The sequence below is a fragment of the Poromitra crassiceps genome (genome assembly GCF_964638095.1).
Source record: "Poromitra crassiceps genome assembly, chromosome: 3".
Classification (NCBI taxonomy): Eukaryota; Metazoa; Chordata; class Actinopteri; order Beryciformes; family Melamphaidae; genus Poromitra; species Poromitra crassiceps.
In genome coordinates this window covers 24,993,507-25,016,723 of record NC_139625.1, presented here as the reverse complement: position 1 = coordinate 25,016,723, position 23,217 = coordinate 24,993,507, and the positions used below count along the sequence as shown (strand labels likewise).

The 23,217-nt window shown below is 41.6% G+C and overlaps 3 protein-coding genes across 3 annotated transcripts; 1 reads left to right on the top strand and 2 right to left on the bottom strand.

Annotated features, from left to right (window-relative positions):
- Positions 1-49: 49 nt before the first annotated feature.
- On the bottom strand, positions 50-4,836 carry tmem50a (transmembrane protein 50A). The gene is made up of 7 exons (XM_083634407.1): positions 4,729-4,836; positions 4,083-4,188; positions 2,516-2,628; positions 2,216-2,283; positions 1,474-1,566; positions 1,004-1,064; positions 50-893 (listed from the first exon to the last, which is right to left on the bottom strand). Exons 2-7 carry the CDS (start codon positions 4,182-4,184, stop codon positions 848-850), a joined length of 483 nt encoding a protein of 160 aa, XP_083490533.1. The 5' UTR covers positions 4,185-4,188; positions 4,729-4,836; the 3' UTR covers positions 50-847.
- Positions 4,837-6,144: 1,308 nt separating this feature from the next.
- Positions 6,145-10,460, bottom strand: mgst3b (microsomal glutathione S-transferase 3b). The gene is made up of 4 exons (XM_083633327.1): positions 10,252-10,460; positions 9,969-10,091; positions 9,462-9,534; positions 6,145-8,410 (listed from the first exon to the last, which is right to left on the bottom strand). Exons 1-4 carry the CDS (start codon positions 10,375-10,377, stop codon positions 8,310-8,312), a joined length of 423 nt encoding a protein of 140 aa, XP_083489453.1. The 5' UTR covers positions 10,378-10,460; the 3' UTR covers positions 6,145-8,309.
- A 3,135-nt stretch (positions 10,461-13,595) lies between these two features.
- Positions 13,596-17,579, top strand: rsrp1 (arginine/serine-rich protein 1). Its single transcript, XM_083633472.1, has 5 exons — positions 13,596-13,775; positions 14,738-15,332; positions 15,518-15,702; positions 17,089-17,166; positions 17,267-17,579. Exons 2-5 carry the CDS (start codon positions 14,756-14,758, stop codon positions 17,423-17,425), a joined length of 999 nt encoding a protein of 332 aa, XP_083489598.1. The 5' UTR covers positions 13,596-13,775; positions 14,738-14,755; the 3' UTR covers positions 17,426-17,579.
- Positions 17,580-23,217: the final 5,638 nt, after the last annotated feature.

Below are 23,217 nucleotides of genomic sequence, written 5' to 3'. Positions count from 1 at the left end.
AATAAACGAGGATGAACTGTGGGAGCAGGAAAGCACGACTCATTTTCTCCTTAGAACGTTTCTGTTTAATGCTGCCAATGCATGGTTGTCGAAAAATGACCTCATGGTTTGGTTATTACAACACAGGCAAATGTATAAGCATTGCAGTCATATACATATCTCAAGTACACACAGACACACACACACACACACACACACACAACACGCTACAGTTGTGGAACCTGTCATGTCAGTTCAGCAGTATAAATCAAGTTAACCTTCAACAATAAACCTGTATGACTGCAAAGTTTAATACCCCACATTGTTATTTCAGGAAACATGCAAAGAACTCACCCCATATGGTTACAGTCAGTAAAGCTGTGTAGAGTATTATGAAATATTGCTCTCAATGATATTTGTACCTCAATAACTTACGTTATTCCCATTCGACAGAGGACAGTTCAAATTAATGGACTGCACATAAGTATAGCCAAAAGATACGTGGACAAGTTGTGGTAGTGAGGCTTCCAAGGTACACAAGTCAAACTTGTAAACCATTGTAACAACATGGCTCCAAAATGTTGGAGTGCAAAGAGACACATGTAACCATGTGCCATGTTAGGAAAAAGACACATGTAACGATGTGCCATGTTTGGAAAAAGTCATAAACTTTCAAGGAATCAATGACAATTTGTGCTTAGAAAGTTATGATTTAGCCTGTATACAGCAAAAGGTATAAATTAAACATGTTAATTTGAAAGCTAAAAAAAGTCAATATATAAAGTGAATAACTGCTAAAGCATATTGTCTCACACAATATAGAAAGCAGAGTATAGAACAGAGGACAAAAAGAGACACACAGAGTCCATCACTGCCACAGGTCCTCGGTACGTCCAAACTTGAACACCAAGCCCCTAAATCAGAAGAGTTGATGGTAATATTAGCAAACAATTTACATAAAATACTTTTGCTGATATGGTAAAAATTGGTTGAAATATGACACCTCTGCTTATGATTTACTTACCCAAAGAAAATGAAAGCGTTTTGGAAGAAAATGGCAATACCAGGGTACACAACAGGCTTCTCTGTAAGACACATACAAATATACAGATGTTACAAAAATAGGCTTGATGTAGTATTTGAAATAGTGTGACAGTTTACATAATATATGAAGTGCTGTACATTGAACTATATGTTTGTAACACTGTATTTAAAGTACCCATGACTACTACGGTATTCAGCTACTGCAACATATTGGATTGTCTGTGATCTTTACAAACTATAATAACATTTTGACATCAAGAGTGATTTAGTCGTGTTTTGTACTGTTGAATCTTTAGAGCTGTGATATGCCCAATATGCATGTGTAGTAACATGCATATTGGGTTTGCCTACTTCTAATGAGCTTGATACTCTAAAATGCTTCTCAGTATCAAGGCCCACAATCCATTGCTGTGTAGAGCACGTGCACATTGAGGGGCCAAGCAGACTTACGGGGCACTACGAAGCCTCCAAACAGGATCCACATGGAGGCAATGAGGGAGCCAAAAGCCAGCATGAAGCCAATGAAGAGCCACACGCGAGCTCCTGCACACAGAGATAAAGAAGGGTGGGTTACCGGGTGACTTGACCCAGAGCGTCTGTGTTATTATTCAAGCAAACTGACTGCAGTTAGAGCACAAGTAAAAACCACAGGGGCCGGTTGCACAAAACACCTTGAGTTAAGATTTTCCTTAAAGTCTAAGTTAAGGTTTCCATAAAATAAAATTGGTTGCACAAAACACCCTCAAGTCTTCTCCTTAACGTTAAACATTTTAAGCAAACCCTAAGCAGAAGATTTAAGGGTGTTTTGTGCAACCGATTTTATTTTATAGAAACCTTAAATCGGACATTAAGGAAAATCTTAACTCAAGGTGTTTTGTGCAACCGGCCCCAGAGATCTCTGGACTTGCAATCCAATTAAAGACAGACAGCATTAGGCTCATCAGCTGACCAGTGAAGAGGTCAGACATTTTAGCCGGGTGCATAATCCCTTCGAGCGTCACAGCGCACAGGAAGGGGGTATTTCAAGCAACATTTGCACACGTAAATGACAATATATACACATTAGCCACTAGCCAGAAAACATAGAATATAGGCTCATCCATTACAGAAGGGAAACAGAGGAGACTGGAAACAAGAGGAAAGAAATGTGCATGAGGAAATGTACTCAGATTATAGATCATCATCCACACACCTGTCTGTCCCATGCAGCCTTCACTGTAGCTGTCTCCTCTCACTTGTCCATTTGACACAGCATTTATCCTAGACAGGTTCATAACAAAGACAAGAACAAATAAATCACTGACACATCCAAAGCTACTTTGCACACCGTTGTTTCTTTTGTCACCGACTTCTTGGCAATCATTGGAATAATTAGTAAGCCTGCCTTTAAAAGAGTTGTAAAAGACATATCTGAAGGTCTCAAACTTCAAAAACGGTAGGACGTACAACTTTCAACAAAGAAAAATTTAAGAGAAAGCTGAGATCATCTTACATGAGAAAGGCCAATGTGGCAATGACTCCACAGGTGTGATAGGCATGATGAAATGTTGTCTCCTCTGGGTATTTCACTGCTGCATCGATGATGATCCACCAACCAGTGAAGAACTGCAACGACAAGATGTAGGAGTTGAATGGCAATGAAGCTTCAATGACAAGCCAAAGTAAAAGTAATGGCTCTGCCTGCTGATACCCTCCAAATACACGACTGGTTTTTTGTGTTTTTTTTCCTGATTTTGATTGATTGACTTTATTCGATACTTTGAAAAAAAAGAATACAAGTAGAAGCCAGCTTCTCAGTATCAAGGATAAACGTTGGCTTATTTCCATTGTGGTCCTTCCCCCATTTTCTCCCCAATTGTACTTGGCCAATTTCCCCGTGCTGCCCCGGTCGCTGCTCCCCCCCTCTGCCGATCTGGGGAGAGCCGTAGACTAGCACCTCTGACACATGCACACAACGGCGCTGGAAGCACGGTGCGGTGGGCGCTGCTAGCACCCCCTGGTGGCAAGAGATGTAAAAAAAAAAAAAAAAAAAAAAAAAAAAAAAAAAAAACGCAACATGCAAAATACCCGCTGAATAAGTGTCCAAATGTTCATGTAATTCTGGCCAATACTCCACTTCTGTTATAACATTTCAGTCTGGAAGATATAATCTTTATGACTAAAAGGCTAAATGAATAGCTTAGAAAATGGATAGCCCCGGGGGCCCATGGTACTACTATTAATCCGGCCCTGGATATATGGGAGGAATAGCAGGTAGGCTATAACTGTCCCTGATTCCTGAGGGTAAATTGAGTAATGCTGCAGAGAAGAGGAGAAGACACTGAATAATGACATCACAACAGTATAATCCTAATGTTAATTTAAAATTAAATATTCCTCTAAATATGGCTAAAAGTCCAAAAAGGGTGGGAGAGAGAATGAGGATTCCAACACAGCAGTGGGAGCAAGTGGTGACATGGAGGTGAGTGAGAAAAGGTGACTGAATAATGACACAACAGTCTAATCTTAATGTTAATATTCCTCTAATCTGGCAACAAAGTGGCCAAAAAAAATTCAGCCGTCCCCCCCAATGTTGAATCGGTGGCTACGGCCTTGCAGCACCCCCTACCTAAAAGTACTTCCAGCGCCACTGCATGCACAGTTGCCAGCTGCTTCTTTTCACTTGACAGCGGGGAGCTTCATTGGCAGGACGTAGCACGTGGGAGGATCACGCTATTCCCACCAGTTCCCTTTCCCCCTGAACAGGCGCCCCGACTCACCAGAGGAGGTGCTAGACGTGTAGCGACCAGGACACATACACAGCTTCCCACCCGCAGACACAGCCAATCGTGCCTGTATGGACGCCCAACGAAGCCGGAGGTAACACGGGGGCGTGAACCTACAACCCCCGAGTTGGTAGGCAGGGAATCTACCCGCAACACTAGCCTGGGTAACCCCAACACTACCCAAATACACCATTGTTAAAAATGAGTCCACCATTCACACAGCCTGATGAATGCGGATCAAGAGAACCCAACTCTCACTGTCTGTCTGAATAGCTGAGGAGAATGACAACATACCAGGACTCCAGCAGCTATGGATGCAATGGTGTTTCTTCTCTCTCCCCAGTCCACATTGCACTCGCAGTCTCCACACCGGATTCCGTCAAGAAACCCTGACATGACTCTGGGAAAACAGGGAAAAGGGGGGTTAGGTCCAAGAAGATGCAGGCCAACTAACACGACACAAACCTCAAACGCTACATAGAAAACGACAAAGTAATCTCGACAGTAAATGTCATGATCATCCCCAACGCCCAGCCAAATAAAAGTGCTAAAATTGGACCCCTGAAAAATAAACTTATATCCTTATGCGCAACCGTGGTACAGGGATGATGATGCTCAACTAATCGCTGGCTCAAACACGCAAAGTATCAAGTATATCAACAATTACGTAAATCCATATTTTCAAACACAATTAACAGCTCTATACTTCAGTTTGATAATCAATCTGTCGATATATTCAGTCTGTATGTGTTGTAAACAAACAGGGCAGTCAGACGTTAAAGGGACTGTTGTATGCGCCAGAGCCTTTGTTCATGGTTTTTTTGGCAGTAACAAACGTTTCCTTGGAGGCTGCTTCATGTTACGAAATGTTACAAAATAATAACATAACTCGAAAGACAGCGACATTGTCAGGCGAAAACGATCGTACAAGCCATATTACCGTATTGTTTTGTCGTTTTCAACGGGAACGATGCCTTTCTTCTCGGTTTTTGATGTGGACCCCCCTAGATACTAGTTTCGACTTTGCTTCCGAGAGAGAGATCAGTCATGCACATGCGCAGTCCATCCATACCAAAGAGTATAGAAGGCAAGATGACAGGAGAGATTCCACCATTTTGGCCTGAAAACGCCTCTTTGTGCTAATGGGACAACACCACAGAACCATGAGAGCCAATCAGAGGCAGAGTAGGTGAGCGTTGCCAAGAAATGTCGTGCTCCCCATGTTGCAATGGAACCACGCATTTCTTCAGTTCTTACCAATGTAAGTTCTTTGATGATGCGGCCTTCAAGTGCTGTCTGATTTTTTTTTATTTCGACGTATACACAAGAATAGACGTCGACGGTGGGTCTGACTACGTGAGACTAACAGGAATACGACTAGGAAAACCGGCATTTATTGATTTCCCGTGCCATTTTCTTCCCTTTTGTCCAACACTGCAGCAGCACAATACTCTGTGCCACTTAATTTATATACACTTTATTTATACTTGATTCATATTTGTAATAAAATAACACACGACACAACTACATTTAGTACAGTGCTAGTACAAGAAAAAGTACTTGAGTGCGAGCAAGTCCAAACCATATTAAGATCGGTAGCTGTGGAAAGTACGAGTTTAAGAATACCATGAAGGCAGCATAGGAGATGCGCATTTTGTAGACACAACAAATGAAGTAACACGAGAAGTCGGAACAGACTATTCCTCTACATTTTTTAAATGTACAAAATAAATCAGTATATAATTTCCATGTAGATTTGGAGGTAATTTTGTTTCTGAGACTAGAAATAGCCTATAATACTAGAAATAGCCTATATTTATATGGACAATGACAAGGATACATTTTTCTAGTGGGAGCTTAATAGGCCTTTTTCCCCAGCAGCCATTTTGTGTCTAAAATGCAGGAAGTACACGTGACCATGCACCAAAAGATTAATTATGGTTGCCAACTTGCAGTCCATATAGGTGTTCCAGTGCTGGGGCCCTATTAGTGAGTTTGTCGCACCTGTGGCGGCTGTGAAAAAGACCCATTGAGTTTTCCAATGGTGGGCGCTGCACATGCACAGCAGCCAAAGCAATGTAACAGAAATGCTGTTTACAGTTCCACAACACAGCTGTCAGCGGAAACATATTTCCAACATCAGAACATGGACCTATTCAGGTTTGACAAGATTTTATGCTGTAGATGCTGTTGAAGTCGGTTGCTGATGGGAGATTTGTCCTGGGGAGATCATGTGTGAGTCACATGGGCCTTGATGCCTGTGGCTGATCCTCTTGTTGCTCATAATGGAATGCTTGTATTAGTGAATACTGAATAGACTTGTAGCATAAAGACAAATTATGGAGCTCAAGCAAACTGTCAATCACTGTCTACTTTATTGTATATCACAAAGTCAAGTTTATTTATTTTTTCTTTTCACAGCGTTAAATGGAATTGGAACAGAAGTTTACAACAAATATTGGAATAACAGACATGAAGTTAGTGGTTAAAAAAAGTACTGGCACACTGCAATGTGTTCAGCTTTACATTCATATGAGGGCAGCATTTAAAGAATTGTACAGCTAATTAATAGACAATATTTGTACATCTGAATATGGTCATATAAGCTAGCTAGTAAACTGTAGATGAGTAGACTGTTTTCAGTCAGACGGTCGGACAAATACAAGATGAAAAATATAGCCGCAAGCGGCGATGCGGGGTCCAAGCTTCTGGTGACTTGGGGGGTATATGTCAGATAGTGCACATTTATTCAGACTTGGTATATGCACAAGTAAACAAAGTTTGGTTGAGATCCGGTGACCTGACGGTTTCCAAGCAGTACTAGTAGTAGTGTTGGTAGTAGTGGGAGTGGTAGCAGTAGTAGCAGCAGAAGTACTAAGAATAGTAATAGTAGTAGTAGCAGCAGCAGCAGTAGTAGTGGTGGTTGGCTGTTATAGCGCCACCATCTGGTGGATTGGTGTAATTTTTTCCTCTGAGTAGTGAGTGATGTCTTGAAACTATGTGGAAAGGTGGGTGATATGGGGCGTATGGTTTCTGAGATCCACACACTTTTAGGGCAGGAAAAGAACAAAAGCAAATACACACAAGTTTAGAGATTTATCATTTCAAAATGGTTTCACGTATCCAAAATCCTTTAATAACTTTAGGTCGGGGTAGTCCATAGATGACCCAGAAAAAGTTTTGTGTGATTTGGCCAAACGGTCTAGGAGGAGCTCGCAAAAGTAGGTTTTTGATCAAATTCAAAATGGCGGAAAATCTAGGCACATGCAAATGGGCGGGGCCTATATGGATAGATGCGTATTGATCCAAGGAATCCAGGAGAAGTGAAATTTTAAGTATAGGACACACGGTTCAGAAGATATGGACCATAACGCGAACGGTCTGTTATAGCGCCACCATCTGGCCAATATGGGTATTTTTTTTGTTTCTGAGTAGTGAGGCACATTTACAATCTATGTGCCCAGTCTGGCTACGCTGAGCATTACAGTTTCTGCTGTACATACAGTTTTACCGGAGAATAATAATAAAAAAAAAAGAATAACAATAATCAGAACAGATACAATAGGGATCTACGCACTTCGTGCTTGGACCCCTAATTATAGCTGCGTCGCAGCAATGGATCGTCGCCGCCCCTTTGTGCACGTCCGGTTTTGCCACAGCTGCAGCCTCAACGCTGAATGGCGCCCGGGCAACACAGCTCTGAATTTTCATGTGTTTTGGACACTGCACAAAGGAGTTACATGTTACTTCCTGCGTGCACCATGTGGCACTAGAGAAGACCAAATAATTATATGTCAGGTTGCTGTATATTGTGTAGAGCAGACCGTACATTTGATGTAAATGGGATGCCGTTTGTCACATAAGGTTCAATTTGTGTTGCCAGTAGGTGGCGCTACCCAAGTGGGGCATTAATGCAGCAGTACATTTAGTGGAGGTCGCAATATCGGACATTGCACAAAGGTTTTCCCTCGCCCCACCCAAATATCACCCATAGCCCCAGGCACTACTGCTACCCACTCCTCGAATCCCAGCTTTCTAGCACCTTCCTATCCCTATGCCCCCCCCCCTCAGTTTTTGATCAATCAAAAATCTGTTTGATCCTTTTGTGTAGGACAGTCTAACAATGCAGATGGACAAGTTTGGTGTCGTTTCTTGTTTGAAGACAAAATGTGGGAGGAGTAGGGTTTAATTAGTTTGACAGTTTCTGCAGTTTTTTTTTGCTATAGGTTGGAGTTGACAAATGTTTCTCCTCATTTGGGCCCACATTTTGGTGAAAGTTGCAAAGCCATAGCACGTATGCCTGATTTGTTCTGAATTTTCAAAGTTTTAAACTTTAGACGGTTGCTGTAGCACCACCATCAGGACTATTGGGGCCAAATTCGCATTGACGAAGTTTGGCATGGGACTGGACCTCTGTACAGTTTGGTTTATTTTTATGCATGGGGAAGTTGCATGGGAAGAAGAATATTGGCAAATACAAGTAGTACGACACGCCACTGGTCTGGCCCCTAATAAGCAAACTTAAAAGACTCCAAGCAGTTGCAAAGCCACAGCTATGGAGAGAATGATGACTCCTAAATATCCAATGTACCCATAGGCACCATTCATCCTCTTGGCTGGATCTGGAAAGACAAATAAAACAGAATGACCTATAATTATTGATGTTGGAACTATTAAGCACCATAAACAAATACTGGGTAGGTGCATCCTTTCATTGATTCAGTAAAACAATAAAGAGAAAAAGGAACTTCTTGGATACTGTGAATAGAGAATGTCTACTGCAACAGTTAAACAAACAATGTACATCTTCATATAATAGACCGGGGCACAAAACAACGCGTTATCGATTCAGTAGAAACAGAATAACACTCATTTTGACCAAAACATAACAATATTAAACTCAAGTGATTTAGTTAGTATGATTTATTCATACTCTATTTGTTCACTAGAGGTCAGAAACACTAAAATATTTTGCAGATAATATATGTAATATCTGTTGCTGCATTAAAGCTTACCATAATTCAGATTCACAGTCGAAAGAAAAAAAAGTAAAGGAAGAAAGAGTTGTATAGATGTGGTGGATCTGTTAAGGTTCACAACGATTTGCTCATACCTATCACTCTCTTATGTGAATGATTAAGCCTATCACTCTCTTATGTGAATGATTAAGCAAATCTGGGTGAAGAGCATAATGGCAGAGTTTCAGCCAATTACTGTGCTGCAACTTCTGTGGCACCTTCACTGCAGCCGTTACATCTTAATGTGTTATCAGTGTTATTTTGTGGAAATCAGAAAATAATAATCTCAGAATGGGATCTCATTTAAAAAAAATCACAAATGAAAGGAATTTATCATGCCAGTAAGTATGACCAGTGATGTAGTGGTAGATAAGAAGGTGGGTGAACTATGACCTCCAGTTGTTTGCTCATAACAAAGCAAACAACCACCAATAGAAACTAATTTACGTGTGCTTCTTCTTCTTCTTTTATTCATAAAAGTCTCTATCCTCATATAACTTAGATCAGTTTTCATTGACTGTACTTTCAACTGTAAACAGATTTATGTCAGAACTCTGTTCCACAAATAAAAAGGTTGTGTCAGCTGACCTGAGGTGAGGTGGATTTTACTCTCATTACTTCCCTCCGTATTACACTGGTACACTGGCAATCTTACCTCCTGTGTAGTAGCCCCAGGCATAGGATAACCTACTGGTCACCCAGATGGTTCCCAGCACAGCCGTTGTTAACTGACATTATGAGAGAATGAGAATGAAAAAGGGGTGTTAGGCCTACAGTTTGCATAACATATGCTAAGTCATTGTAACATTGTCTTAAGGGCTTGGCTCATTCCGTTATCTGGAGAATGTATGCCAAAGATCACCAGCATGGCTTCCTCCCACACCCTCTGATATTATGTGTAGAAAAGTAATATCAGTGCACCACGTCTTGAGTCCAAACTGTGTGGCAAAATAATGAACATTATGGTGTGGGGGATTTATGCATAAACAGGAACTTGCCGTTATTGCTTTCTTCATAATGCCGCAACAACAGATCACAATTATAGCCTACCAAGTGTGGCCAAATAGATCAAGTGTGTGAGGGAATATCAAAGCATGGCTGGTAGGCCTACATACTGGATAGACTGAGGGGATATCAAAGCATGGCTGGAAGGCCTACATACTGGATAGACAAGAGCTGCAATGGTCTGGAAGACAAGCCACTGTGGGTAAACCTCCAGGGTGTTTTGGTGTGCTCTCTGGATACAGTTGAACACCTGATCCTTGTCACTGTACATAGTAGGATACTGCAAAGGAAGTTGAAATACGAGTTACAGTAAATGCATGGTCAATTCACATTGACTAGAAACGCAGATAGAAAAAGCTTTTAAACATTTTCTGAGGGTCCAAAATTCACTACTCAATTAATTATCCACAACTCCAATGAAGACAAACGTGTAACGTTACCTTGACGTCGTACTTCTTTCTGGCAGCCCCAACTTTGAGTCCAAGATAAGACAACATGATCCAGCTGTAGAGGTAGGTCAGTATGACATATCCGAAGCTGGACGGCAAAACCTGCAGGATATCCATCTCCACTCAATATGGTTGGTCGTAGGCTACGTCTGTACTGGAAACCAAAAGCCTCTGCAGTAACGAGGAGACTGCCAAGCAACTGTTTATGTGAGAAGAGAAGCCAGGAAGCCGAAGCAAGGAATGACTGTCGCGTCCTCTGTTGAGTCAGCAGCAAGAGCATTGACAATAAGCATTTCCGGTGACCATTTTTCAGAGTAAATGAACCTTTTTGCACAAGCCTAGAGCACACAGAAGCCATTGAAAATGATACATTTGCACAGTAAAACTATAAATTAAGCATTTAAACGAAGCTATACAATACAAATTATGCATAACTGCCGCGCAGTGTTTTTTTTGGCCTCATGAGAGCGAAATAGGCCAACTTGAACTTGACCCAGATGCTTGCAAGTATAAACTTTGACAACTTGAGTTATTACTGTTTTCACTGTTAATATTACCCCCTACTGTATGTACGTGTATATATGCATGTACATATGAATATGTGTACGTATGTATATTATTATTCTTATTTTATTTTATTTTATTATCTAATTTTATTTATTTTTTCTGTTGGAATGGGATTGGGTTGTGGGGAGGCAAAGGAGGGTGGATGTGTTGGTTGCGATGTTTCAATGTGAAAAAAAAAAAGAAAAAGAAAATTACACTGGTTACTGTACTGTAATGCCAATGCTCCCTGCTCAAAAATAAATATTATAAAAAAAAAAAAAACAAAAAAAAAACAATACAAATTATGTTTATGTATGACATTAACTGTTTCAATAACATTGAGAATGTTCTTCTCAGTAGCCTATCTAAATAGATAAATGCTGTTCACTGGACTGGATAGCCTTTATCCCACTCTCAGCTAAGGCCCATAGGAGTAAAAAAAAAATGGCGGCCCATCAAACCCATGCACTAATAGTGACATTTCTGGACAGCTATTGGACACGGGACACCCCCGTGTCCAAGATGTCAGCACAAACGATATATGCATGCACTCGGGTAGACCTCCTCTATTACATCCCACTCTCAGCTAAGGCCCGTAAGAGTAAAAAAAACATATGGCGGCCCGTCAAACCCACCCAAAGGCACTAATAGTGACATTTCTGGACAGCTATTGGACACTGGACACCCCCGTGTCCAAGATGTCAGCACAAACGATTGCATGCGCTTGGGTAGACCTCCTCTATTGGCCCATTTCCACTGCTGGTATCAACGCGGCCCCGCCCAGCTCGTCTCGCTTTTTTGTCTCATTCCACCGATCAAAAACGTGGACAGCCCGGGTTGAGTCGGGGTTGAGTCGTGCTGCTTTTGGTCCCTGCTCTGTTGAGGTTCTAGCGCTGTGAACCCGGGTTCATACGGTGACGTGAAAACATTGTAGACGACTGATTGGTCAGGCAGAATCGTGTTTACTCTATCTAATGACTGTCAATGCAATGCTGCATACCAGTTTAGTGGGGCTTATCTTCTCTCTTCCCTCGCGCAGCACATGCATGTGAGTTTGACTAACAACAAAGTGATATCCATTCTCCTGGCCGATTGTCACATTTGCCCATGTACACTGTAGGTCATTTAGAGGCACCAGTATTTCATAAACAGTTTAAAAGTTCTGTGTATGGATTTAATTTTAACGTTATGTTATAGCCTACTTCGGCTATAGGCGGAGGACAGATATGCGGTCGCTATGACGACCAGTTGTGGGCGGGGGTGGGCGGGGGCAGATCAGCAGCGGTGGAAACAAAACATCCATCGGGTCGAAACAAATAGAGCCGAGTGGTGACGATCTGTGCAGGGCTGTAAAATGTGGTGGAAATGAGCCAGTAGACATCTCACTCTCAGCTAAGGCCTGTAGGAGTACAAAATAATAATACTGGGTGTCCAGTGTCCAATAGCTGTCCAGAAATGCCACTATTAGTGCCTTTGGGTGGATTTGACGTACCACCATCTTTTTTTTTTACTCCTATGGGCGAGATTATAATTTTTTCATCATTGTAAAGCAACAGAACAGTAAAGAGGATATTAATGTGATGTGTGTAGTTCTTCAGAGATCTAGCCTCTTCATTTTGCTCCCAAAGTGCACCAGAATGATGAATTTTTACTTTAAAATGTATAACATTTTCTGCCGGGACCATCCTAGGGAGTCTGCGGTCCAGGATATTCTGATTGGGGGCTGAACCCCCTCAAAGGTCTAATCTAGCTCTAATCCTCTAATCCTAAAACCGCCCCTTCTTAGGCCTATTGCATTCATGAGAACATGCTCAACATTTTCTGTGCTATTGCAGTGACAAACTTTTCCCTATCATGAACAGTGCTCCATTCTATTTCCCCTCCTAATACCTTGTGTATTTATAGATTTCTGTATTTGACAAATATAGGGATCTCGATTCCTAGGCTTGCCCGCTATGCGGGCTCGCTAGCTCGGCTGCTGCATGGCCTCGCCCGTCCTGCAGCTCACTGAGCTGCCCCTGCAGCTCGCAAAGCTGGCCCTGCAGCTCACATTCGCAGCTCGGCCGGTGCACGGCCTTGCCCGCAACTCGGCTGCTGTGTGGCCAATGAGACCATCGACCAGCATCACTGATGATGTCACAGTGGGATTTATGACATCACTGAGATTTATGACATCACTGACAATGTCACAGTGGGATTTATGACATCACGGATGATGTCACAGTGGGCTTTATGACATCACAGTGGGACAATCACAGTGGGACAGAGAAACAAACAAAGCCCCAGCTCCCATTTATATAGCCTAGTGATGATGATGATGTTCAAAGGGCAATACCACTACATTTTAAAACCAATTTCCAGTTTTTCCTATAATTTCGTTTTACTCGAGATTGGTTGAACATGAACAAGTAGGCTATTCCCCAGAACTCAAAACTAGATAAACAAAATCAAATCAAATCAAATACAATACAATCAAATACAATTAAATACAATTAAATGAAAGGCAGCAAACAGATCGATCTGTCCGAGGACATAGAAAACTTTGAATGTTATTATTCAACTAGGTTCTCGTTTTGTAGTGGGTTTGGTTTGAACTGTCTGTGTGTGTGTGGGGGGGGGGGGGGGGGGGGGGGGGTTTGAACTGTCTGTGTGTGTGGGGGGGGGGGGGGGGGGGGGGGGGGGCTTATGCGCAAACCCTGCGCCAGGCTGACTATCGTGAATGAGTGGAATTTTCCAGTAACGAAACACAGTCGTCCGCTTTGCCCTCCCCTCTCGCATTACAACGACGACGCCAGATGGTGAAGTACAACACCGAGGATAACTCATTTTGAAATATTTACGTTATCTGCCAAGTTGAGCAATTTTCTTTATACTTGAATACCTTCTTGTTACAATTAGTAAAGACGACTATCAAGATCTCCTCAATAACGATCAGAACTGAACAAACGATTCAAGACATCTTCGATTCGGTAAGAAATGCAACACACAGCTTGTATTTAACACAGCTTGTATTTAACGAAACCTATTCAAACTGTTGTTTTTAGTTGGTTGTAGTTATACATATTTGGATATACGTGCTTTGTTCTAGGACGACAAAATCCGACAATATCTTTAAATGAACAATTAAACACTAGGCCTAGCTATAGCTAGGCCGCACTTTCGGCTAGGCCGCACTTTCGGCCTAGCTTGGGCTTGCGTCATTCTGGAAATTTCCAGTTCAAGTAGGGCAGCTATAGAGGCAAAGTGACCGCCTGCTTCAGCACTGTACCAGATATTTTCATCCGCCATTTATTTTCCCATAGACATTTCGTAAAATGCTTATAAAGATAGTTTTACTTCGTCAAGCCAAACGGTTCAGCTATATTTGGAATCGGGAGAGACCATAGAACATTTCACTCGGACCAAAACAAAAAAAAACTACATCGAAAGAATATTTTCTTTAAATCCGCAATTCTTTTACGCTTTGGTCTGAGTGAAATGTTATGTGGACTCTCTTGTTTCTAAATATAGTTGAACCGTTTGGTTTGAACAAGTAAAACATTTTTTATAAGCATTTTACGAAATGTCTATGGGAAAATAAATAGCAGATGAAAATCTCTGGTACAGTGCTGAAGCAGGAAGTAGGCGGTCACTTTGCCTCTATTGCAGTGACGCTACACTAAAGTCCCCGCAGGGGGCAGCATTGAGTAAACCATTGTTATGCAAGGACATAAACCTTTGTTGCGCAACTCCAGCCATAGGCCTTCCTTACCAGGACACATCTAAAATGTTATAATGTTGTAACATGTCTTAAAGGTAATTGCATCAGCTTGCCACTGACCACAAGAGGGAAATATGGCAGCTACATTTCACTGTATATATTTCTTATGGTCAAAAGTGACATTCTTCAGTGGCCTTGTGCTTATTGGTAATTATGTTAATCTTGTTTCAGTCCCTGTAGATTATCAAGATGATGACCAAGGGACAAGATTCACTGTCTGAAATGGCCCACGCTCGTCAGAGTGAAGGTATCAGTGTGATCTTTGACCAGGACTTGCCGACCAGCTCCACCCCTCCCGAGTCCTGTTCTCGTTCTCGATCCAGATCCAGAAGCAGCCGTGTCAGCAGCGGCAGCTCCTCTGGCTCTAGCCGCAGACCACGTGAAGCCCACAGGAGACAACAACGGTCTTCATCCAGCTCTTCGTCCACTTCCTCCTCACCCAACAAGAGTTCCCGCCCCAGATCCCGCTCTCACCCTCGTTGCCACAGACCCTCCTCTCGCTGTCGCTGTGGCAGCCATCACCGACATGCCAATGGAGACCACAGACGCCGCCGGTCCCCACCAGGTCACTACAGGCCACGCTCCAGGTCTACCAGCAAGTCGCGCTCCAGGGCTACCAGCCAGAGGAGGACGTACAGGAGGTCTGTGGGCCGCAACAGGCACAGGGTTTCCCGATCCCCGTCCCCGTCCAGAAACTTCAAGAGCCACAGGAGCCAATCAGGGTCCAGATCTTCAGGACACTCTGCTGTCAGCTTAAGCTTGGAAGGTAAAATTCTTTAGATAACAGATTGGGTTAATCATTACTCATTCTACTTATCATTTCACATTTTGATTAACCCACACACTCAATGTTGACTTTGCTTTATTAGAATACAGTTCAAAGAGGCACATTTGAGTTAACAGAAAGTTGGTTAATCAACTGATGTCAATGATTTGTTTTGTGCTGTCCAGATAAAGGAGAACTCCTCAGAACTGCGAAAGCCAACGCCGCAAATATCCTAGGAGTGGAGCAGCTGGAGGTCCCAGAGAGTGTGAAACCCATCCTGCAGGAGCAGCCAGTGGAGGCCAAGTCAGCCACAGCAGAACCAGGGGCATGGGTGAGACCAGAGCGTGTCCCACAAAGGACTCCGTCACAGGTGGGTGTCGGTAGAGAGTGAATGTGTTAGCTCTGCTTTCAACGCATCACACAGCAAAGTGCAGGCTAGGTTTAGAATTCTAACCATTGAATGCTTTATTTAAAGGCCTAGAAGTAAGTACTTTCCTTTCCCTTATGACTCATCATGTTGTAAGTAGTACACAAGTCATATTGAGAGATTCAAGGAGAGTATGTAGCTCTTCGCAGCCGTTGTAGTTGAAAAGGAAGGAAGAGAGTAAGAGAGTGCACTGAGAGGTCTTTGGCAGCAGCACCGATAGCATTTTACTTTGATTCAAAAGAGCTCCTAGCTGTCAATTATTCCAGAAGCTGCAACTCATATCGAAGCCAGGCACAACCTTACTTGTCTGCAACTATCTGCTGATAAGCTCTAGGTCTGTTCTGATGAATTGCCTGTGTCTTGTGTTAAACCCTTGGACCCCTGAGGGAACACACATACTTGTCTGTATTTATCCCTGTCTTCGTAGATCACATGACAGTGGTCTCCTTCACTCATCGGCACCTCGGATTAGGAGAATAAGAGGGCAGTCATGTGACTTGGGTGACGGCATATGTGTTTGCGTGAAAGGTTAACTGATGACTCTTGTAATCTTCACAATGAGTAGTTTATGAGCTAGAAGTTTGCATTACCAACAAGAATAACATTCTTATTTATTCCCCCACTCACTTATTTTCAAACATGTACTGGGTTATTACAAAATGCTAATTACACACACAGAACTAGAAGATACGATTACTCACTTATTTTCAAACGTGTTCTCAGTCCTTACAAATGCTAATTACACACATAAATAGAAGATACAGTTGCAATGCATAATTCTTAATAGTTTGACATGGTAGGATTTTGACATTACAGAAATGTATGTATGCTTGCAGTTGAAATCGGTCGTTGTTATTTATCAGAATCTCCACTCGCTGAAGGAGCGCAGGCGTGTGTGGACTGCATTATAGTGACTGTATTCCTGTCAAGAGAGCTAAAAACACGAAGAACTCCCTGTCTCCATGTGTCAAAGATAAGTTGGTACACATGGTGTGTGCTGAATGGGGGTGGGAAACCTGCGTCACCATCATTCTGCTTCTACTCTACACAGAGAAGAGATATATGTTTTTGCTTTAATATTTTTGTTGCCTTTTTATTGTTTTTGTTCTGTCTTTGCTCTGAGGTCTATCCTTGAAGCCTTTGTGAAAATGTGCATGAGAGCTGCACTTTGTTGAAGCTAACACAATTTATTGATACAATAGATCAGCTTTTCTTATTAACCATGGAACTTGATATATATGTATATAAACTTCACAAACTGCCAAGCTCAATCTGTCTTCAGTTTTATGCTTTGATCTAACTAGTCCTCTTTATGTCTCTTTGAAACAGAGCAGTGAGACGGAGCCCGACGAGGATGTCCCCACTCCAAAGATGTCATCACAAAAGAAAATCTCTTTCAGCATTCATGTAAGTGACTTAAAGATGGTTGTTTATGCCATGTATTTCCTGAAGCCAACCTGAATGTTTATACGTTTTCTTTTTGCCTTCTCCCATCTTGTCTTTTCAGAATTCGGTGGCCAAACCAACAGTAGCAGTTCCATCAAATGCAAAGGTAAATCCCAGAATGGACAGTATTGAAAGCCGGAAGCCCTACGGCCACTGGGTTCCCGTCCGAAAGCCAGGCCGAACCTCCCGGTCACGCAAACACACGCCCACCACATGCTAGTGTGGCAGAGTACACAGACACTGTAAATAAATAGTTTGTGCATAATCAAGGACTATCACCATTTCATGAAGAATTGGAAGATGTTGCTCAGGTGGGATTTTCTTTGCCCCTTTCGTTGTGTATTGTGCTAATCAGAGTTTCAATAAAATTATTTATTTAAAGTTTGTTTCTGTCCATTTTGTAACCCTTTGCATAATCACTCATCAGCATTTTCAGTGGCTCCTCTGATCCTGATTAAAAGGTGTTTGTATGTTATTCACATTCTAAATTAAACAGGATTGGTTTATCAGATCATCATGTTAATGAATTGCAAGGCCCATCTCTGTGATCTTCCTTTAATCACTCAAAAAGGATGATCAAAGCCACCTTTAATACTACCGGAATAGAAGAAATTAGTGCATTAAATGCACAATTATAATCTGGCATTTGGGAAACTTGAGTAGTCCGATCTATTTGAGTTGTATAAATAAGTGAAATTAAATAAATCTACTCATGATAGCTGGGTTAAGCAAATATTAGTGATGATACAGAGTTACATAGCCAAACATTACGTGCAAATGCTGCACCCGGTCTGAATCCTAACATCTACAGTTTTTGTGATCTGTACGGTTTCATGTTTTGTGGTAGTATTCCGTTTATTCATGCAGACATAATTTATTTGTGAAAGAGATATGCAAACCAATAGCTTGTACAGAAAATGACGTAAACTGGCATATGACTTGAAAGCTGCGTTTCATATGATGACCACACTGTCAGCATCATCAGATATGCTTAAGCCCTGACTGAAGTAAAGGCATCAGTTGTGTTCCAAAGGGTATTATGGGTTGGACAAACTTAAATTAGATTAAAGTCTGCATTTGACCCAGTGTAATGATTACAATCTCTATTGGCAGACACTTTCATCCAAAGTGAAGTACAGATGAGATTTGAATACAACGCAAGCACGGCTCTAGTCAGCAGAGGGAGTAGTCAGTAGTGTCATAAAGAGGGACTCTGTGGATTGAATGGAGTTTGGTAACGTTGAGACTGCACACTGGGGCGGCTTTAGCTCAGGAGGTAGAGCGGGTCGGCCAATGACGCAAGGGTTGGCGGTTCGATCCCCGCTCCCTCCCAGCTGCCGTCGCTGTGTCCTTGGGCAAGACACTTAACCCTCCTTGCTCCCAATGGTGTGTAGGCACCCTGCGTGGCAGCCTGCCGCCATCGGTGTATGAATGGGTGAATGTAGACTATCTACTCATTGTAAAGCGCTTTGGATAAAAGCGCTATATAAATGCAGACCATTTACCATTTACCATTTACCACACTGCAGTGAGGAGCTTCTCGACACTACAGCAGATAAGAGACTATTGTCTGACTACAACTCACCCAGCAACGCTAACATTCCATGCCACCAGGTGGTGCTGCTTCAGTTAGGTACTGCCCACCAGATATCTAGCCAACAAGATACGCATTATTGTGACTGCTCTAGTTGGCCTTACACTGTTAGAAGTTAATGGTGATGGTGCTCTAGTCCAAACTTGGCCCACGCTCAGTTTGTTTTGGCTCTCCATGGTTTTGAAAGAAAAAAATTGTGGCCAATATTATTACTGTCTTTCAGAGGCTGTGGCAGACTCATTTTCAAAGGTGGCTTGATACTTTTACCATACAAAACTATTTTAGTTTTATAATGTAAATTGTCTAAAATAATATAATTTAATGTAACTTCACATAACATCAACATTTAATTTTGGCCCACGGCCATCTATCAAGATCAGGGGTGGGCAACTGGCGGCCCCGGACCTCATTCAGTGTGGCCCCTGGGTCATATATATAGATATAGATATATACAGTATATATATATATATATATATATATATACAGTACAGATCCTTTAAAAAAAAATGAATATCATGGAAATATGGCATCGAGGCAATAATTAAAGCAAAAGGATTCCCGACCAAGTATTGAGTGCAGGCATGAACATAACTTTTCAGAACATCGACATTTCTGTTTTGAAAATACCGGTTTTTGATTGGTTTTATGTGATATTTAATTTCTTGAAATACTGTTTTTGGGGGTTTTATGAGCTGGAAGCCAGACTTATGCAAAGTTAAACAAATAAATACTTGAAATACTTTGTGTGTAATGAATCTACATTATAATCTATGAAAGTTTAACTTTTTGAAAGAAATTATGGAAAAAAACGAACTTTTGATATTCACATTTTTTGGAAAGGATCTGTATATATATATATATATATATATATATATATATATATATATATATATATATATAGGCTGCAGGTGGAGGTGCACGGGCACAATCTGGCCCTCTGGTAGCGAGGACATTTTGTGGCCCTCTCTATCATCAAAGTTGCCCATCCCTGAAAGGATAGGAAAGAATTTGGGCACCTCTGCTCTAGGAGGTTTGGAAGAGAGGAAGTCCATGCGTTGCACAAAGTTTAGGCACATTTTTGCCACAAGACCTAATCTTTGGTGGTTTATTGATACAGAAGACAGCCATAGAACTAATGAATCAGTCACTCAACTTACTACTATGGGTAGCCTGATATCAGACTGAATTGTCTGTCAACTTGTTACACTCCATCTCCTTCTTCAGAAGCAGGTCTGGACCAGCATGCAAGTATGTGGGTACTTCCTGGGGATTTTCCTTATTCTGGACTGGGGTCATCTTTGGTCAAATGCACATTATGCCCAGTGCCTGTTGTCTACTCTCTGGCTTAGTCCATGACCACCAATAACAACAATGCACTGTCTCTGTTTCACTGATGAAGCCAGCCAACCCCCACCGCCAGAGTCTGAAGTGTGTCATAAGGACACACTACACCACAGTCAGGTGGTGTGCCCACAGAGTCAGTGGAGCACAAACGAGATGGTGATAACCCGCCTACTACCGGCGCAGCCAAAAGAGGGCTTTGGACACTGGACCTACACAGGATAAGATTGCATGGCTGGTATCAAGTCATTGTGTGGTTCACCCTAGACGACATTGTGAAAGGTGTCACTTTAAGGGCTCAGTTGCATGCTCATGCATATTCATTAGCGCAACCTAAATATTCATCTAAACATATTAGTAATAACATTCTTAATGTGTGTTACTGTAAAACAATTAGATATTAAAAGTTCACTGATGTCTTGAACCAGAGGCTATAGCCTCTGGTTCAAGACATCAGTGAAAGGACAGCTGCTTAATCTTGTTTGTGTGGGACCTATGCAGAGTGTTTTACTCCAATGACATGTTCTTCTTATTGATCTCAGTTTAAATAGAAAACACAGCTGTGGCACACTGGTATGGCGGAGTGATGTCAGCTCCAGCGTATCCTTGTGTTTGAAGACACCACCCATCAGGGAATGAGGTTAGTTATACTGGACTACACCTGGTAACCGTGCACGATTGGTGACACTGTTGCCAACGATGCCGGAGGGACCTGCTCAACCTCTTAGCCTGTATTGAATCATGTAATTAAGGGCAGAATCCCTCAGCAGAATGGCCAGGTTGGTGTCACGACAAGTATCACACATCTCATGATTCCTGTGCGTTGCCGTTGCATCCTCGCAGATGAGTTGGCAGCGAAAGGATACATCCGTTACAGACATGGGTAAAGAAAGACGCAGTAAAAGCACCTCAGTGTAGTTGATTATGTGTTTGATAGGAGCAATTGAATAGTAAATCACACTCATTACATCATAGGTTTTTAGTGTATTCCTGCCACATGGTACCCTGCCACATTAAGCACTTTCTTAAGCGGGTAAAATGTTAAGATACAGTATTTCCCCAAATCTAATAAGTAGAATGACACGTTTTCCAGATATTCTCTCCGAGCCAAATCTATTTCTTTTGTTGTGAGCAGTGATACCTTCACATAATGAGGACACATGCAACACTGACTGGAGCGCTTAAATAATTTAAAACCTTGTTTCATCGGATACCAGCAACTTTAGACTTTGACGTATGACTTACAGGCTGGCCGTATGTGTAATTGATGAGATGATGAGTTGTACTTCAGCATTCAATAGAAGCTGTATTTGAACAGAAGTTGCCAATGCATGCCTCAGCTCAGTCAAGTAACTAGAACCATTGGTTTTACCCACACTGCCCCTTTTTCATGAAAGAAGCCTGCATGCCATGTCCTTCTCATTTCAGCTTCTCTACAATAAACTCGTCACACGTGACATCACATGTTACATAGTCAAACCCCCATGTGGTAAACCTTAAACCGGAATACTTTGAAAACGCTAGGCATTGTAAATAGAGCTTGACAGCATTTGGTGATTCCATGATACAGGACAATGTGTCCTGACCCAATTTGGAGCAATACCTTATTAATGATTGAAAAGGGGCATTCTTCCAACTTGGCTCGACTGATTTTGTTTACCTGCATGAAATTCTATCACATGTGACATGGCAGTTTATTGATTATTAGCCCATGTTTTTCTCACGTTGACAATATATCTATTTTTCCAGCCTTTTCAATGTAGTATTGTTTTGATATTGCTTTACAAATGGCTACACTGTGTCAATCTCTTTCTGAAGACAGACTTTAATGTGTGTCTTTCTTTGCTCCATGTAGACTGCCAGCTACTTACATGCTTCCTAACTGCTTGGGGGGGGGGGATAACCTAATAATGGCACAATTTCTAGTAAACTCTCTAGAACAATTGAAGAATGGGATGAATCAGTTAGAGGGCGTGTGTATGAAAGCCTTTTCCGCAACCTATCATTAAAAGATGCTTTAGGATTTGAGTCATATATTTTCAAAACGTCTTATTCTGTTCACAGCCTGTGGGGATTGGCAGACCCTGCTCACTGTGACGTCTCTCAGCAGTCCCTAGTTATAGTTACCAGTCTCAGGTTCAACACTCATACACTATTCATTGGTGTATCACATCACTCCTGCCCAACTTCAGACCTGGGCGAACCAAATTCTTTTCTGTGCAACTTTACTTTGTGGCCTTATTCTTACTGCTAAGTAAGTGTTGAAAATGGTAATGTAGTATTGCTTTCCATTTTAGAGAAAGAAAGTTGCAAGGAACCTGTTGGAGCTGGTCGGAGGAAGGAGAATTCAGTGCCATTTTCTTGCGTGGTATGTATGATATTCTATGAATTCAGTAGCAACATCATGTTAAGCAATGATATTGATTGGTGTGACAAAGCACAGTTTTGGTATCGAGGAATCAATGTTTTCCGGCATATTTTCAAAAACTACAGTCTGGTTTTTTGAGACACTTGTTTAACAGTTATAATTGGTTTGTTAGTCAACTAATGTGGTTTTGGAAGACTACCGAAATATGTAGAACTTACTGTAACATTCAAAGTCCTTTGAAGTTGGTCTTATATTGCTCATGCGTGCGTTTTGCATACTGTAGACTTTATGATTGTGGCTTTTTCTGTGTAAAATGTAGTTTATATGGGTGCTTCATCATTTGCTAAACACTTGGCTCTTTGACTAAGATCCAGGTCAATGTACTCCTTTGTCATGAGTTATAAATATACAGTAGATAATTTTGTTCTTGTATTGTTCTTGTATTGTTCTTGTATGCTGTTTGGGAGAAGGACATTTAACTCTGACATTGCAAAACAAATGTTCAGATGGGGTAAACAAAACATATAGGGGGGAAAGTGTCAGCGCTTCATGAGGTTTAGCCAACTATATTTACCTTTAAAATTGTTGTCTTTGGAAATTAATCGCTCAGTTGGTCGTCATGTTCGAGCATTTCAGCCTAGATGGAAAATTTTCTATGCAGACTAATTATTTGAAGTGTATTATTTTCCACAATGCGTGTGAAATGTAT